At 48.4% G+C, this 16,155-nt stretch overlaps 3 protein-coding genes across 3 annotated transcripts in view; 1 reads left to right on the forward strand and 2 right to left on the reverse strand.

Annotated features, from left to right (window-relative positions):
- The window catches only part of WDR82 (WD repeat domain 82), a 24,717-nt gene extending 23,971 nt beyond the window's left edge, over positions 1-746 (reverse strand). The window contains exon 1 of the mRNA XM_050780970.1: positions 280-746. Coding sequence (XP_050636927.1) covers positions 280-440 — 161 coding nt within the window. The 5' untranslated portion in view covers positions 441-746. The remainder of the gene's footprint in view (positions 1-279) is intronic.
- RPL29 (ribosomal protein L29) overlaps positions 1-16,155 on the reverse strand; it is a 344,283-nt gene that overhangs the window by 286,920 nt on the left and 41,208 nt on the right. The window lies entirely within an intron of this gene.
- LOC126948986 (uncharacterized) lies at positions 439-9,664 on the forward strand. Its single transcript, XM_050781411.1, has 5 exons — positions 439-639; positions 762-1,055; positions 6,248-6,379; positions 7,525-8,574; positions 9,414-9,664. The coding sequence occupies exons 1-4, from the start codon at positions 439-441 to the stop codon at positions 8,254-8,256; spliced, it is 1,359 nt and encodes a 452-aa protein (XP_050637368.1). The 3' UTR covers positions 8,257-8,574; positions 9,414-9,664.

Here is a 16,155-nt window from a genome sequence, read left to right on the forward strand (position 1 = left end):
TCAAGGTGGGGTTTGGCAAGCGATGCATAGCGCTCAAAGGAGACCGAAAACATACAAATAAGAATGCTATTATAAAATTATGACTATCGTAATTTTTTTTAAGAAGAAAAAATAAAAGGTCTCCTGGACTGCTGCGGGGTGGAGGCGGCCCTGGCAGGAACGCGTGCAAAATAGGCCGGGGGCTGAAGTTGGGACGGAGGGCGGGCCGAGGGACCAGTGCTGGGCCACCGGAGGGAGGGAGGCACTGAGACTTGGGCCCAGGGCCTCCGCCGCACTCACTTGCCCTCCTGGCAGTCATAGAGCACGATGGAGTCGTCGTCGCTACTCGAGATGACCGTCTCGCCGTTGGGGCTGAAATCGAAGCAGTTAATCTTGTCCGAGTTTTCGCGGAACACCTTAGCGACGCGGAAGCTCCGCAGCACGCTATCGGTCAGCTTCATGGCGGCGGCTGAGGAAGGCAGCGGCGCAGGACCGGGGCGGGGCCCGGTGGCGAACGGGCGGGCTGCCGAGGGGCCAACCCAGGCGGGGCGGGCGCCGCGCCGGCGGCTAGAGGGAAGTCGGCCAACAGTTGGGCCGCCTCCTCCTCTTCCTCCTGCTTGGACGAGGGTCTTCTGCCTGAACTGCGGAGCCTCGCCGTCTGTTCGTCTTCACAGCCACCTCACGGACAACCGGCGCCTCGCCGGCTCATTGTGTCCGCCATTTTGGGGCGACAGGCAGAAGCTGAGGGCGAGGAGCCTTAGCCGCGGCGCACGCCGGGAAAGGGGGCGGGGCGGGAACGGCCTCGCGAGGCCGGGAGTGGGGGTGGTGACGTCAGCGCGGCCGCGGCTGAGTGTAGTGGCAGGGCTGGCCGGTGGCAGGGAGGGGCTCAGACGCGCGGGGCTTTCTCCGGGGGTCGGAAGGTTGCGGGTGCCTTGGGAGCTGAGGGCCCTTGCGCTAGACTGCAACCCCTGCGAAGGCTCTGGCGCCTCCTGCAGGCTTCCCGACCACAAGCCGCGTGGGAGGGGGTACTGCAGGGTCGAGTACGCCGCTGGAGGCCGGTTTTGGGGGCGAATCAGGTGAGCCGCTCGCGGGCAGGCTTGACCGCTAGTCCACCGCAGCGCCCGCTTAGACAGCTTCGACCTCTTTTTTTTTTTTTTTTTTTTTTTGAGATGGAGTCTCTCGCTTTGTCGCTCAGTTGCGCTATCTCGGCTCACCACAACCCCCGCCTCCCGGGTTCAAGGTATTCTCCTGCCTCAGCCTCCCGTGCAACTGGGATTACAGGCGCGCGCCACCACGCCTGCTAATTTTGTATTTTTAGAAGAGACGGGGTTTCACCATGTTGGCCAGGCTGGTCTCGAACTCCTGACCTCAGGCAGTCCGCCCGCCACCCGCACCCGGCCTGGTGTTCTTAATCGAGGTAGACTTTAGGTACAGTAAAAATCAGCCGCCTTGGGCCGGGCGCGGTGGCTCACGCCTTTCCAACCCACCTCTTTGGGAGGCCGAGGCAGGATGATCGCTTGAGCTCAGGAGTTTGAGACCAGCCTGGCCAACATGACAAAACCCCATCTCTTCTAAAATACAAAAAATTAGCCGGGCATGATGGCGCGGCTGAGGCACGAGAATTGAGAAAGGGAGAGGCTGCAGTGAGCCGAAATCGTGCCACTGCATTCCAGCCTGGGCGACAGAACAGACGGTCTCCCTCCAAAAATTAGCCTTTTTAGTGGCTAGTTTTATGTTCTAACACCCATAACACAGTCATGCAATCACCACCACATTCAAGATATGGAAGAGTTGCACTATCCTGTTTGTAGTCAACAGGATTATTCTAAAGGTTCTATCATATAAGTGATTCTTTGCCTTAAAAGAAGTTTATCTCTAACAAAGGAAAACAGTATTTGAACAGAAAATAGGAACCAAGCTTCCTAACCTTAACTTTATGGGCAAAGGGTTAAACTCAGTGCCAACCTATGTAGCTTCACAGATCTCTATCTTGTGTGAAGCTCCTCCAAAGGTTAAAAAGCCTGGGGTTTCCAACAGTGGAGATGGGGATTATTTATTTTTGCTTTCTTTAGCTAAAGAGAAACAAAAACAAGGAAAGGCTATGAGACATTTCAGTCGCTATTAGGAAGGTGTGATATCCAGAGACCTGTGCAATGGTAAAAAACAAAATGGAAACCCTGGGACAGCTGGGGTCTTTCTAGAAAGAACTTAGAGGCTGTATCCCAACCCCCTGGGTAAAAGGAGAGCCAGGATCCTTATACATAAAGAGAAGTTGTTCTCTAAGGGAAGAGGGCAAGTTCCTGGCTAAGTCTGGGGTATAATTGCCTCCTGACAAAGAGCAGAGCTTCTGTTTACAATTTGTTCTGGGGTCTGGAAAAAGCCGGTTTGAGTGAAACCTGAATAGATGGCAACTTTCCAAACTGCACAGCAATGGAAGAAAAACCCTCCACGCCCCAGATCACTCACTCTGCTTCCCTGTAATTCCTGTGCCTTTATTTCAGAAGCTAGAAAGGCTGATACAGAGTCTGCTTCGAATAGTTTAGAAGGCAACAAGGACAGATCGAGTGCCATGTTCTGGAACTGTCGGGAAGTGAACGCACCCAGTAAGATGATGCCGTATTTTGGTCCATGTTAATCTACAAAAATAACCACAGAAACAGCTGTAATCTACTGAATGTTGCCGGCCAAAAGAAATCTTTTCAGGGTATCTTTCAAGTATTGTACTTCCTATACCTTTTCCAGATTTCACCGTTAAGACCAAACCTTCCTCCCAAGACTTGCCTTTCTGCATTATTTTTGTAATGCAGTCTTTTTTTTTTTTTTTTTTTTTTCATTTTTAAGAGGGTCTTCAAATGCTCATCCTGTTTCACATTCTTACTGTTTCCAATTCCTAGCCTGGCTCCCTGCCCTATTATAGTGGGGCTCTCCTGGCTTCCAGCCCAACAGCATGGTTGCCTTAAAGGATGGACTTTAGGCCAGGTGTGGTGGCACTTTGGGGGGCCGAGGTGGGTGGATCACAAGGTCGGGAGTTCGAAACCAGCCTGGCCAAAATGGTGAAATCCTGTCTCTACTAAAAATACAAAAATTTGCTGGGCACAGTGGTGGGCACCTGTAATCCCAGCTCCTTGGGAGGCTGAGGCAGGAGAATTGCTTGAACCCAGGAGGCAGAGGTTGTAGTAAGCCGAGATCATACCACTGCACTGGGCAACAGAGCAAGACTCCGTCTCAAAAAAAAAAAAAAAAAAAAAAAAAAGAAGAGATGGACTTTAAAAAGTGACCCAGAAAGCCGGCTCCAGATCTGGATGGGTGGATGGAGAGAAAGCTGCAGTCAGGAGTGAATCAGATGGCCTTTAAAAGAGCATCAGACTTAATTTTTTATATTTCCTTTTATTTGTAGTCATTTTGCTTGTCACATATTCATTGCAAAAAAACTAAAAAATACAAATAATAAAAACGTAGGATCCAGAGATAGCCACCGTTACAGTCTGTTATTATAGTGAAATATATATAACATAAAATTTACCATTTTGATGTAGAACCTTTCTGATTTTTTCATTTATTTATTTATGTATTTATTTTTTCTGCTCTGTCACCCAGGCTGGAGTGCAGTGGCATGCTGTCAGCTCATTGTAACTTCCACCTCGTGGGTTCAAGTGATTGTCCTGCCTCAGCCTTCTATTGGTGCCCGCTACCATGCCCAGCTAATTTTTATATTTTTAGTACAGATGAGGTTTTATCATGTTGGCCTGGCTGGTCTTGAACTCCTGACCTCAGGTGATCTGCCTGCCTCAGCCTCCCGAAGTGCTGGGATTACAGGCGTGAGCCACCACACCCAGCCAGTCCCTGAAATACATTTTTAATGGGTTCATAATATATTGTTTATAACTTTACCCATACTATGAACATATTCCAGGTCAATAAATATCGATACAATCATTTTGAATGGCTACATAGTATTCTATTATATGGTTGTAAAGTAATTTTGCTTCCCATTTTGTCCAGAGCCCAGCCAGAGCTCAGTATGGATTAATTGAATAAATTAATTTATCCAAAGGATTCCAGATACTTGACTGGCCCATTTATTAAATTTTTCTGTTTCATGCTACACAATTGAAAATGGAAACTGTCCTAAACAATGTATCCTCTTTCCAAAACAGAGAGCTCCTTATGAATCCTAATTCTTTGAGATAAATTTCTGAGCTCCAGTGCCCAGCAGCAGGGCTTCTCTAGAGATAGACTAACTTCTCACATAACCCTTGGAATAACTAGAATCAGGTGATTCTCTTCTTTGGGACAGTTGCGTGTGTGTGTGTGTGTGTGTGAGCTTACACAGCCCTTGCAATAACTAGAATCAGGTGACTCTCTTCTTTGGGACAGTTGCGCGCGTGCGCGCGTGTGTGCGCATGCGCTTCATTGCCAAAGATGAAAAGCAGAACACTGGAACACAAAATGCCTAGTGAGGTGTCTGAGCTCCAGCACCGGGAAGTGGTCGCCTCACAGGCTGGCAAAAGGAATTTAATGACAACAGTATAGGTTTGAAAAAGGAAAATTTCTTAGAAAGAAGGCTGCAGAAGAGTGCAGCGGGGCACCCCCGCGAGAGGATTGAGGGCCTTGGTGGATCTTCCTTAGGTGCATTTATGGACCTTCAGGCCGGAGCTTAGGGTTGTAAAATGAGTTTCAGCATGGCATTACAGAGATGCCTAGAAATTTTAGTTACTTATAAAAGTTGAAAGAGGCGTGGAACCAGATCCCCACTTTAGATACTAGGGAAGTTTAATTACTTCTAATTTCCCCAGATGAGGAGTTTTGCCTCTGGATGGCCTGTTGGATGGTCACCAGGTGGTCTTTGCTCCTTTCTAAATTCCTCAGATAAGGGCCAGGCACAGTGGCTCACGCCTGTAATCCCAGCACTCTGGGAGGCCAAGGTGGGTGAATCACTTGAGGTCAGGAGTTCAAGACCAGCTTGGGCAACGTGGTGAAACCACGTCTCTACCATAAAATACAAAAATTAGCCAAGCATGGTGGTGTGCGCCTGTAGTCCCAGCTACTCGGGAGGCTGAGGCAGAAGAATTGCTTGAACCTGGGAGGCAGAGGTTGCAGAGCTGAGATCGCACTCCAGCCTGGGCGACAGAGTGAGACTCTGTCTCAAAAAAAAAAAAAGAAAAAGAAAAAATAAATATTACAAGGATGAAGTAAGCCATTTTTATTTAGAGAAAATATAAGTGTGTGCATGGAAAATCGTGTGGGATATACATGAATATTACTAGAAATAATAAATGTAGTTACTAATGTATGTCCACTTTTACTGGAATTCCTCAGAGAGGTCCTGAGACTCCGAGCAAGGGGCCTGGATAAAAAGAGGGTATCTTTCCCTGGCAGCAGGACCAACTACCCAATTTGTGGGGCCCCGTGTTAAAAAATTGCTAAGAATCTTAAGATGGCAACAACAGACTTTTTTTTGTTTGTTTGTTTGTTTTGTTTTGTTTTGTTTTGTTTTTGTGAGACGGAGTCTCGCTCTGTCGCCCAGGCTGGAGTGCAGTGGCGCGATCTCGGCTCATTGCAAGCTCCGCCTCCTGGGTTTACGCCATTCTCCTGCCTCAGCCTCCTGAGTAGCTGGGACTACAGGCGCCCGCCACCGCGCCCGGCTAATTTTTTGTATTTTTAGTAGAGACGGGGTTTCACCGTGGTCTCGATCTCCTGACCTTGTGATCCGCCCGCCTCGGCCTCCCAAAGTGCTGGGATTACAGGCGTGAGCCACCGCGCCCGGCAACAACAGACTATTAAAACTAGGCCGCATAAAACTTAGAAACTAGGCCTTATAAAAAAGAACTTAAAAAAATTAACACCAGGTGGCTTTGGATAAGGTTCTACCCTGATAGGGTTTTACCCTGATAGGGTTCCACCCTGCTAATTCCGGGAAACAACTTCATGGGGTTCCACCCTGCCAATTCCGGGGGTCCCACCCTGCCTCAAAGTTCCCGGAATCAACAACTCCAGGAAAAAAACCTCATAAGGTCCTGCTCTAACCAATTAGAACAAGACACCTTGCTCAGGCCATAGACAGACCCAATTACCACGCGCCTAAAGCTTTGTTTGAATTTCGCGCCCTAAGCTGTGTTTAAACTTGTGTTTGCCTATATAAACAGCCTGTAACAAGCAGTCGGGGTCCCAAGGCCAACTTAGAGCTTGGGACCCTAGCGCGCTAGTAATAAATAACTCTCTGCTGTGAATCTCGTGTTGGTGATCCTTCGCGGCGACCCCTGCCCAGGAGGGAATCGACAGTTCGGTTCCAACATTTGGTGCATTGGCCGGGAAGTGGGGTCGTCCGAGGACCCCCGACCCATCCGGCGGAGACCCATCTGGCCCGGGCCACGGACTGCTGACTGAACGGACCTACCAGGTACTTTCGTTTTGTTCTGTCTGTCTTGCCGGCTAACTCTGAACTCTAGGGAGTACTCCTTCTGAATTAAGTGGGGAAGGGGGACAGACGTGTCCGGCACCTTCCCACTTACGCCCCGGGGGACGCCCTGGCGGTAGTCTAGGAGAAGGCTGACGACTCAGTCAGCCTCCTTAAATCTGTAGGCAGGTCGCCCCTGCCGTCTGAGTATTTTATGATCTTGTGGCGCCACTCTCTGGCCGCGCGGCTTCTCCTTACTTGTCTGGTCTTTGTTTTTGTTACTTTCGTTTTGTCCTTGTTATACGTGGACGAAATAAGACAGACGTTGACGACTCCTTTGTCTCTGACCCTGACTCACTTCCCTGACGCTCGGGCTCGAGCCCACAACCTCTCCATAGAAGTCCGTAAGGGACGATGGCGAAAATTCTGCTCGTCCGAGTGGCCTACCCTCCATGTTGGGTGGCCCCGGGACGGAACATTTGACCTCCCAATTATCTTACAGGTTAAAGCAACAGTGATAGATCCTGGGCCACACGAACACCCAGACCAGGTGGCCTACATAATTACTTGGGAGGATCTGGTCCGAAACCCTCCCTCTTGGGTGAAACCCTTCCTCCATTCCCCTTCCCCACCCCAGTCTACCCTTCTTGCCTTAGAAGCCCCAAAAAAATCAGAAACCGGACCCGCATAAGCCAGTCCTCCCAGATGAACCCCAGAGGGATCTCCTCCTTCTTGACCCCCTGCCTCCTCCACCTCAAAACCCCCTTCTGAGACCTCCACCTTACGCTTCACCCTTGTCCCCTGTCTTGTCCCCAGCTCTTTCCTCTACCGCCTCGGCCCCTACCCTTTCTCCAACTTCTCCCTCGGCCCCTCCCTCCACCCCGTCTCCTTCTCCAGCCCCGCCCAAACTCACCCCTCGGACGCCGCCACCGACACCTCCTCGTCTCCGCTTGCGGTGGACTGAGGACCCAGATGGCCCTTCCACTTGGCAATCCTCCCTTTTTCCCCTCCGTACCGTCAATCGCACGGTCCAGTACTGGCCCTTCTCTGCCTCTGACCTCTACAACTAGAAAACCCATAACCCTTCCTTTTCCCAAGACCCCCAGGCCCTAACCTCGTTAATAAAATCCATTCTCCTCACTCACCAGCCCACTTGGGATGATTGCCAGCAACTCTTGCAGGTCCTCCTAACCACTGAAGAAAGGCAGCAAGTCCTCCTGGAGGCCCGGAAAAATGTGCCAGGACCAGGAGGCCTCCCAACCCAACTTCCCAATAAAATAGACGAGGGATTTCCCCTCACCCGCCCAGACTGGGACTATGAAACGGCACCAGGTAAGGAGAGTCTCCAAATCTATCGCCAGGCTCTGTTGGCGGGTCTCAAAAAGGCAGGAAAGCGCCCCACAAATTTGGCCAAGGTAAGGACCATAACTCAGGAAAGGGATGAAAGCCCGGCAGCCTTCATGGAAAGGCTTCTGGAAGGGTTCCAAATGTATACCCCATTAGACCCAGAGGCCCTAGAACATAAGGCTACCGTAGCTATGGCATTCATAGACCAAGCTGCATTAGATATCAAAGGAAAACTCCAAAGACTAGATGGCATCCAAACCTATGGATTACAGGAATTGGTTAAGGAGGCAGAAAAAGTGTATAATAAGAGAGAAACCCCTGAGGAAAGGGAAGCCAGGTTAGCGAAGGAACAGATGGAGCAAGAGGATCGTAAGGACCGAGTGAAGAATAAGCATTTAACAAAAATCCTGGCGGCAGTTGTGAGAGAAAAAGGACCAGGGAGAGAGGGAGAGAAGCGGAGGCGGCTGGCTGGCCCCCGTGTCTTCGCATCATGGCAGCCACCGCTATGCTGGTCAAGGACTCTGCTAAGTTAACCCTTGGGCAGCCACTAACTATTATTACCCCACATGCTCTAGAGGCCATAGTGCGGCAGCCCCCGGACCGGTGGATAACCAACGCACGCCTAACCCACTACCAGGCCCTCCTACTGGACACGGACCACGTCCAGTTTGGCCCTCCGGTCACCCTAAACCCTGCTACGCTGCTGCCGGTACCAGAAGACCAACCAAGCCCACACGATTGTCGGCAAGTACTGGCTGAGACCCATGGAACACAGGAAGACCTTAAAGACCAAGAACTCCCAGACGCGGATCACACCTGGTACACAGACGGCAGCAATTACCTTGACTCAGGTACCCGGAGGGCGGGAGCGGCGGTAGTAAATGGCCACACCACCATTTAAGCACAATCACTACCTCCTGGCACGTCTACACAGAAGGCTGAGTTAATAGCACTAACCAAGGCCCTAGAGCTGTCCAAGGGAAAGAAAGCTAACATTTATACTGATAGCCGGTATGCCTTTGCAACGGCTCATACTCATGGAAGTATCTATGAAAGAAGAGGTCTCCTAACCTCAGAAGGAAAGGAAATCAAGAAAAAAGTTGAAATAATTGCCTTATTAAAAGCCCTTTTTCTTCCTCAAGAAGTGGCTATAATTCACTGCCCCGGGCATCAAAAAGGACAAGATCCAGTCGCAGTAAGAAACAGACAGGCCGACCAAGTGGCCAGGCAAGCCGCCATGGCGGAAGTACTAACCCTAGCCACAGAACCTGACGAAACCAGCCACATAACTATTAAACATACTTAAACCCCGGGAGACCAGGAAGAAGCAAAAGCCATAGGGGCTATAGAGAACAAAGACACTAAAAACTGAGAAAAAGGAGGAAAAATAGTCCTTCCCCAAAAGGAGGCCCTGGCAATGATCCAGCAGATGCATGCCTGGACACACTTGAGTAGTCAAAAAGCTAAAATTACTGATTGAAAAAAACTAACTTTCTAATCCCAAAGGCAAGTACCCTCGTAGAACAAGTGACATCTGCCTGTAAGGTCTGTCAGCAGGTAAATGCTAGGGCTACCCGAGTGCCAGAAAGGACACGAACTCGTGGTAATCGCCCAGGAGTCTATTGGGAAATAGACTTCACTGAAGTAAAACCTCACTATGCTGGATATAAGTACTTATTAGTGTTTATAGATATCTTTTCAGGATGGGTAGAAGCCTACCCCACCCGGCAAGAAACGGCACACATAGTAGCCAAGAAAATTCTAGAAGAAATCTTTCCTAGATTCAGACTTCCCAAGGTAATTAGGTCAGATAACGGGCCGGCCTCCGTTTCTCAGGTAAGTCAAGGGCTCGCCAGGATATTGGGGATTAATTGGAAATTACATTGTGCCTATAAACCCCAGAGCTCAGGACAGGTAGAAAGAATAAATAGAACAATAAAAGAGACCCTTACTAAATTAACCTTAGAGACTGGTTTAAAAGATTAAAGACGCCTCCTATCCTTAGCTCTGTTAAGGGCCCGAAATACGCCTAACCGTTTTAGGCTCACTCCATATGAAATCCTCTACGGAGGACCTCCCCCTTTGTCAACCTTGCTTAACTCCTTCTCCCCCTCCGATCCTAAAACTGACCTACAGGCTCGGCTAAAAGGACTCCAAGCAGTACAGGCCCAAATCTGGGCCCCCTTGGCAGAACTGTACCAACCAGGACATCCACAGACCAGTCACCCCTTCCAGGTGGGAGACTCTGTCTACGTTAGACGGCACCGCACTCAAGGACTAGAGCCTCGGTGGAAAGGACCCTACATTGTTCTCCTGACCACGCCCACAGCCATAAAGGTTGACGGAATCTCCACTTGGATCCACGCATCCCACGCCAAGGCTGCTCCAGAGACGTCCGGACCAACACCACTTAAGACATGGAAACTCCGACGCTCCGCGGACCCGCTCAAGATAAAACTCTCTCGTATCTAACTCCTTGCTTATTGTTTGCCCTTCTTCCCTGCACCGTCTCTAGTGTAGTTTTTGACGCTAACCCCCACTGGCCATTTAGCCTGACCTGACAGATAATTAATTTTAATAATCAAGAGGTCTTAAATAAGACCTCCGAGAATGCTCCTATAAAGACTTGGTTTCCAGACCTCTATTTCAACCTAAAAAAAAAAAATAGCAGGAAAGATAAAAAATACAGGCCCCCGGTTTACTGGTCCCACAGGAGTCCTATTAAGGACTCCTCAGGATGGACAAGAATGGAAAGGACAGGCTAGAAAGGTGTCCATCAGCCGGAACAGGTTTTATGCCTGTCCCGGATTCAGGACAGGACAAATAAGAAAAACTTGTGAAAATCTGACTCACTTATATTGCAAAAGCTGGTCCTGTGTAACTACTAATAATGGAAAGTAAAAATAGGCCACAAAACCTTGGTATATAACCATGTCCTTTGTCCAGCCCTGTACCACAACCCAATATTCGGAAAATTGCAACCTGGTTCGCATCAAGTTTGAAGATGCGGCAAAATCTGATAACAGATAAATAACAACAAGGTTAATATAAGGTCTCTATTTATACCAGCACAACCCGCCTAAAATTCCCCTCCAAATCAGACTATTAGTCAATCCAGACACTGCCCCTGTTGCAGTAAGGCCAAACCAGGTTTTATTAGAAGCTAGGAAGCCCCCGGTTTCCATATCAGAGAAGCCCCAACTAAAAGCTCCTCAAAGCACCTCCCCGCCTTTAATCTCCCTCACCCTCACCGACATGTTAGGAATTAAGGTAGCGGCTAAAGTTAAAACCAGGACAGCAGCCCTAGTGCATGGTAACCATCATCTGCAACAACTTAAAGTAGCCATAGATGAAGACCTTAGAGCCATAGAACAATCTATCACAAAACTTGAAGAGTCCTTGACTTCTCTGTCTGAAGTTATATTACAAAACCGACAAGGACTAGAAATTGTCTTTCTGAAAGAGGGCAGGCTCTGTGCAGCCCTGAAAGAGCAATGTTGTTTTTATGCAGATCATTCAGGAATAGTTAAAGATTCTATGGCAAAACTAAGAAAAAAATTAGACAAGAGAAAAAAAAAGAAAAAATCTCAACAAAGTTAGTTTAAAAATTGGTACAACCAATCCCCTTGGCTTAGCACCCTAATCTCCACCATCTTAGGACCCCTCATCCTGCTCACGCTCATCCTGACTTTCAGGCCATGCATACTCAACCGCTTACTCACCCTTATTAAAAATAGATTAAACATAGTACATGCTATGGTTCTGACCCAACAATACCAGACCCTCAGGACTGAAGAAGAGGCTCAAGATTGAGCCTCTGACACAAAAAAAGGAGGGAATAAAACTAGGCCGCATAAAACTTAGAAACTAGGCCTCATAAAAAAAGAACTTAAAAAAATTAACACCAGGTGGCTCTGGATAAGGTCCCACCCTGATAGGGTCCCACCCTGCCAATTCCGGGAAACAACCTCATGGGGTCCCACCCTGCCAATTCCGGGGGTCCCACCCTGCCTCAAAGTTCCTGGAATCAACAACTCCAGGAAAAAAACCTCATAAGGTCCTGCTCTAACCAATTAAAACAAGACACCTTGCTCAGGCCATAGACAGACCCAATTACCACGCGCCTAAAGCTTTGTTTGAATTTCGCGCCCTAAGCTGTGTTTAAACTTGTGTTTGCCTATATAAACAGCCTGTAACAAGCAGTCGGGGTCCCAAGGCCAACTTAGAGCTTGGGACCCTAGCGCGCTAGTAATAAATAACTCTCTGCTGTGAATCTCGTGTCGGTGATCCTTCGCGGCGACCCCTGCCCAGGAGGGAATCGACAGTTCGGTTCCAACACTATTAAACCAAGTGCAGCATCCTTCTGACTGCACAGGTCACACCCATGAAGCTGGCTCAACCCAGGACTAGTACAGCAACAACAGTGAGTCTCTCTACATGCACTGGAAATATATTGTGATGAAGACTCTGAAGTTCTGAAAGGTTAACTTTCTCAGGGTCACTTAGCCAGTAAGCCCTAAAGTCTGAATTCACACTCTGCTTCAGCACTGGAAAGCTTGTGTTCTGTTTCCAGGGCAAAGGACAAGCAATCATTCACATTTAACAAAGACCACTGTTAGGAAACAATGCCTTCTTAGTCTGGAAGGAAAGGATGGAATCTTCCCAGATAAGCCTTGACTGCTCAGAGCCAGGAGGACCTGCCTAGAGTCTCAGGGCCAAGGCCTCTGTCTCTAAAACTACAGCACTGTTTCCAAAGGCTTAAAAACTTTCCCAAACAATCCAACATACACAGTTTTAGTGGCCTCTCATCAGGGACTTGCCTAGTCATAACTGAACTGCTTCCTGGTGCTTTGTTTTACTCTACCCAACTCCTCCTTCCAAGAAAAATAGCTTTAAGGTGTTTCCTTTTTATTTATTTATTTATTTATTTATTTATTGAGCCGGAGTCTCGCTCTGTTGCCCAGGCTGGAGTGCAGTGGCGCGATCTCTGCTCACTGCAAGCTCCGCCCCCCGGGTTCATGCCATTCTCCTGCCTCAGCCCCCCTTTAGCTGGGACTACAGGCGCCCGCCACCACGCTTGGCTAATTTTTTTGTATTTTTAGTAGAGACGGGGTTTCACCGTGTTAGCCAGGATGGTCTCGATCTCCTGACCTCTTGATCCGCCCGCCTCGGCCTCCCAAAGTGCTGGGATTACAGGTGTGAGCCACCGCGCCCGGCCTATTTTATTTATTTATTTATTTATTTTAGACAGAGTCTCACTTTGTGGCCCAGGCTGGAGTGCAGTGGTGTGATCCCGGCTCACTGCAACCTCTACCTCCTGGGTTCAAGCAATTCTCCCACCTCAGCCTCCTGAGTAGCTGGGATTACAGGTGCATGACACCACGTCCGGCTATTTTTTTTTTTTTTTGTATTTTTAGTAGAAACGGGATTTTGCCGTGTTGGCCAGGCTGGTCTCGAACTCCTGACCTCAAGTGATCTGCCCGTCTCGGCCTCCCAGCTTTAAGGTGTTTCAGAGCCCTTACACAGGACACAGCTCCATTCTACCCTGCCTCCAACACAGCTGACCTTCCCTCCCACGGAGCAACCCTGCAAGCCCAGGCTGGGCACAGTGGCTCACGCCTATAGTCCCAGCACTTTCAGAGGCTGGGGCAGGAGAACTGCTTGAGTCCAGGAGTTTGAGACCAGCTTGGGCAACAAAGCAAGACCCTGTCTCTCCAAAACATTAGCCAGGCATGGTGGTGTGCACCCGTAGTCCCAGCTACTTGAGAGGCTGAGGCAGGAGGATTGCTACAACTCAGGAGGTTGAGGATACAGTGAGCTGTAATCACCACTGTCCTCCAGCCTGGTCGACAGTGCGAGACTTTGTCTCTCAAAAAAAAAAATTAAAATTAAAAGTACCACTTCTTACCTATCCCAGCAGCTACAGCATTTGGCCCACACAGAAGGCACTCAGGAAATTCTTGAATTATGTCTGAAGAAGTAATAAATGCATGGATGGATGAAGACAGCCGACTATAACCAAGGAAAAACAATAAAATTTTCAGTATTTACAACCTCTCCCGCATTAAAGAGAGCAATTCCACCTGAGGATGCCTTTGTTTTGATGATGTGGTGGGAAATCATTTAGGAGAAGGAATACACAATTTCATATTTTAAAAGGAAAAATCCAGGGAGAAGGACGGGTGTGGTGGCTCACGCCTGTAATCCCAGCAATTTGGGAGACGGAGGCAGGTGGATGGCTTAAGCTCAGAAGTTTGAGACCAGCCTGGGCAACATGGCAAAACCACCTGTCTACAAAAAATACAAAAAATTAGCTGGGTATGGTGGTTCATGTCTGTGGTCCCAGCTACTTGGGAGACTGAGGTGGGAAGATCACTTGAGCCTGGGAGGTGGAGGTTGCAATGATCCAAGATCATGCCACTGAACTCCAACCTGGGTGACAGAGTGAGACCCTATCGCAAAAAAAAAAAAAAAAAAAAAAAAATATATATATATATATATATATATGAAAAAGAAAAATCCAGGGAGAGATCTCAAGTGGGGGCCAGGGGAGGGTAAAGGTTCATGACAAGAGCACAGCATGGTTTGGAGACCTACAGAGAGATGTAGCAACTGCCAAAGGGAGCAGGTAGGGGGTGTGAAAAGAAAAGAAAATTTCAGGACATTCTCAATTTATAATGTGAAGGAGAAAAGTTAAACCCTGGAAACTGAGCAGGCATTGCTTTTTTTTTCTTCTCTGATCCATGACTGCTGCTTCCTGACCTTTATATTGAAATGTTATATATTAACCAGGCTCCCTATTCTTCATTCAAACTTAGACTAGATGATGTGGGAGATAGAGACCCTTGTGATTGTTGTCTCTTTACAATAGAATGTTAAGCAAACTCCTTCGAGTATAATAAATGGTAGCCAATCAAATCTTGTATTTATGTTAGCTTTTTTTGGAAAATGTAATTCCGGTCAGCACCCGTTTTTGCCTATATAAACAATCTTTTTTTTTTTTTTTTTTTTTTTTGGAGACGGAGTCACCCAGGCTGGAGTGCAGTGGCGCAATCTCGGTTCACTGCACCCTCCCAGGTTCAAGCGATCCTCCTGCCTCAGCCTCCCAGCCTCAGCGCCCCCAGTAGCTGGAATTACAGGCACATACCACCATGCCTGGCTAATTTTTGTATTTTTAGTAGAGACGGAGTTTTGCTATGCTGACCAGGCTGGTCTTGAACTCCTGACTTCAGGTGATCCACCCGCCTTAGCCTCCCAGAGTGCTAGGATTACAGGTGTGAGCCACTGCGCCTGGCCCATGCCCAGCTAATTTTTGTATTTTTAGTAGAGATGGGGTTTCACCATATTGGTCAGACTGGTCTCCAACTCCTGACCTCAAATGATCCCAGCTGCCTCAACCTCCCAAAGTACTGAGATTGCAGGGATGAGCCACTGCGCCTGGCCCAAAAACACATTTCTAATGTCAACCTAAAAATCATCAAAAGGTTCGAGATCCAGTTAAAAGAATTTATTCAAGCATAAAGTGTGAGGGCAGCCATCAGGGAAACACAGACACCAAGCAGTGGCAATTAGTGTTCCCCAGCGTGGGGAAAGGTGGATTGTTTATATTGGCCGGGCGCCTGTAATTGTTTATACACCTGTAATCCTAGCACTTTGGGAGGCCAAGGTGGGTGGATCACAAGGTCAGGAGTTCGAGACCAGCCTGGCCAACATGGTGAAACCCCATCTCTACTGAAAATACAAAAATTAGCTGGGCGTGGTGGCGGGTGCCTGTAGTCCCAGCTATTTGGGGGGCTGAGGCAGGAGAATCGCTTGAATCTGGGAGACGGAGGTTGCAGTGAGCCGAGATTGTGCCCAGGCTGGAGTATAGTGACAGTGAGCCAAGATTGTGCCATTGCACTCCAGCCTGGGTGACAGAGCAAGACACCACCTCAAAAATAGGAGAAAGAAATGTGTTTTTGTTTGTTGGTTGGTTTTTTTTGAGACATGGGACCAGGCTGGAGTGCAGTGGCATGATCAAGGTTCACTGTAGCCTCTACCTCCCATGCTCAGGAGATCCTCCCACCTCAGCCTCCCGAGTAGCTGGGACTACAAGAGCATGCCACCACACCCGGCTCTTTTTTTTTTTTTTTTTGGTAGAGATAAGAGTTTTGCCATGTTCTCAGGCTGGTCTCGGATTTCTAGGCTCAAGCGATCCGCCCACCTTGGCCCCCCCAAGTGTTGGTATTACAGGCGTGAAACACTGGGCCCTGCCAAGAAACATGTTTCAATAAAATCGTTAGGAAATCAAGTATGTGATTTGTGATGCAACTCTCTCCTCTATCTCCATAAGAAAACATCAGTAAAAACAGTGAACTGTTTTGTGTTCTTGGAGTCTGATGAGGACTCATCTTATGAATGTGGGAAGGCATCCAGCCAGCTCAGGGTGGGCC

Source organism: Macaca thibetana, chromosome 2 (assembly GCF_024542745.1).
Source record: "Macaca thibetana thibetana isolate TM-01 chromosome 2, ASM2454274v1, whole genome shotgun sequence".
Taxonomy (NCBI): Eukaryota; Metazoa; Chordata; class Mammalia; order Primates; family Cercopithecidae; genus Macaca; species Macaca thibetana.

Excerpts from the sequence above, each read along its gene's own strand:
- LOC126948986 (XM_050781411.1), top strand. The coding sequence starts at position 439 with ATGGCGGCGGCTGAGGAAGGCAGCGGCGCAGGACCGGGGCGGGGCCCG. Across the intron at positions 640-761 it reads ACTGCGGAGCCTCGCCGTCT|GGGGCGGGGCGGGAACGGCC; the intron begins GTTCGTCTTCAC and ends ACGCCGGGAAAG. Across the intron at positions 1,056-6,247 it reads CGGTTTTGGGGGCGAATCAG|GAGGGAATCGACAGTTCGGT; the intron begins GTGAGCCGCTCG and ends ACCCCTGCCCAG.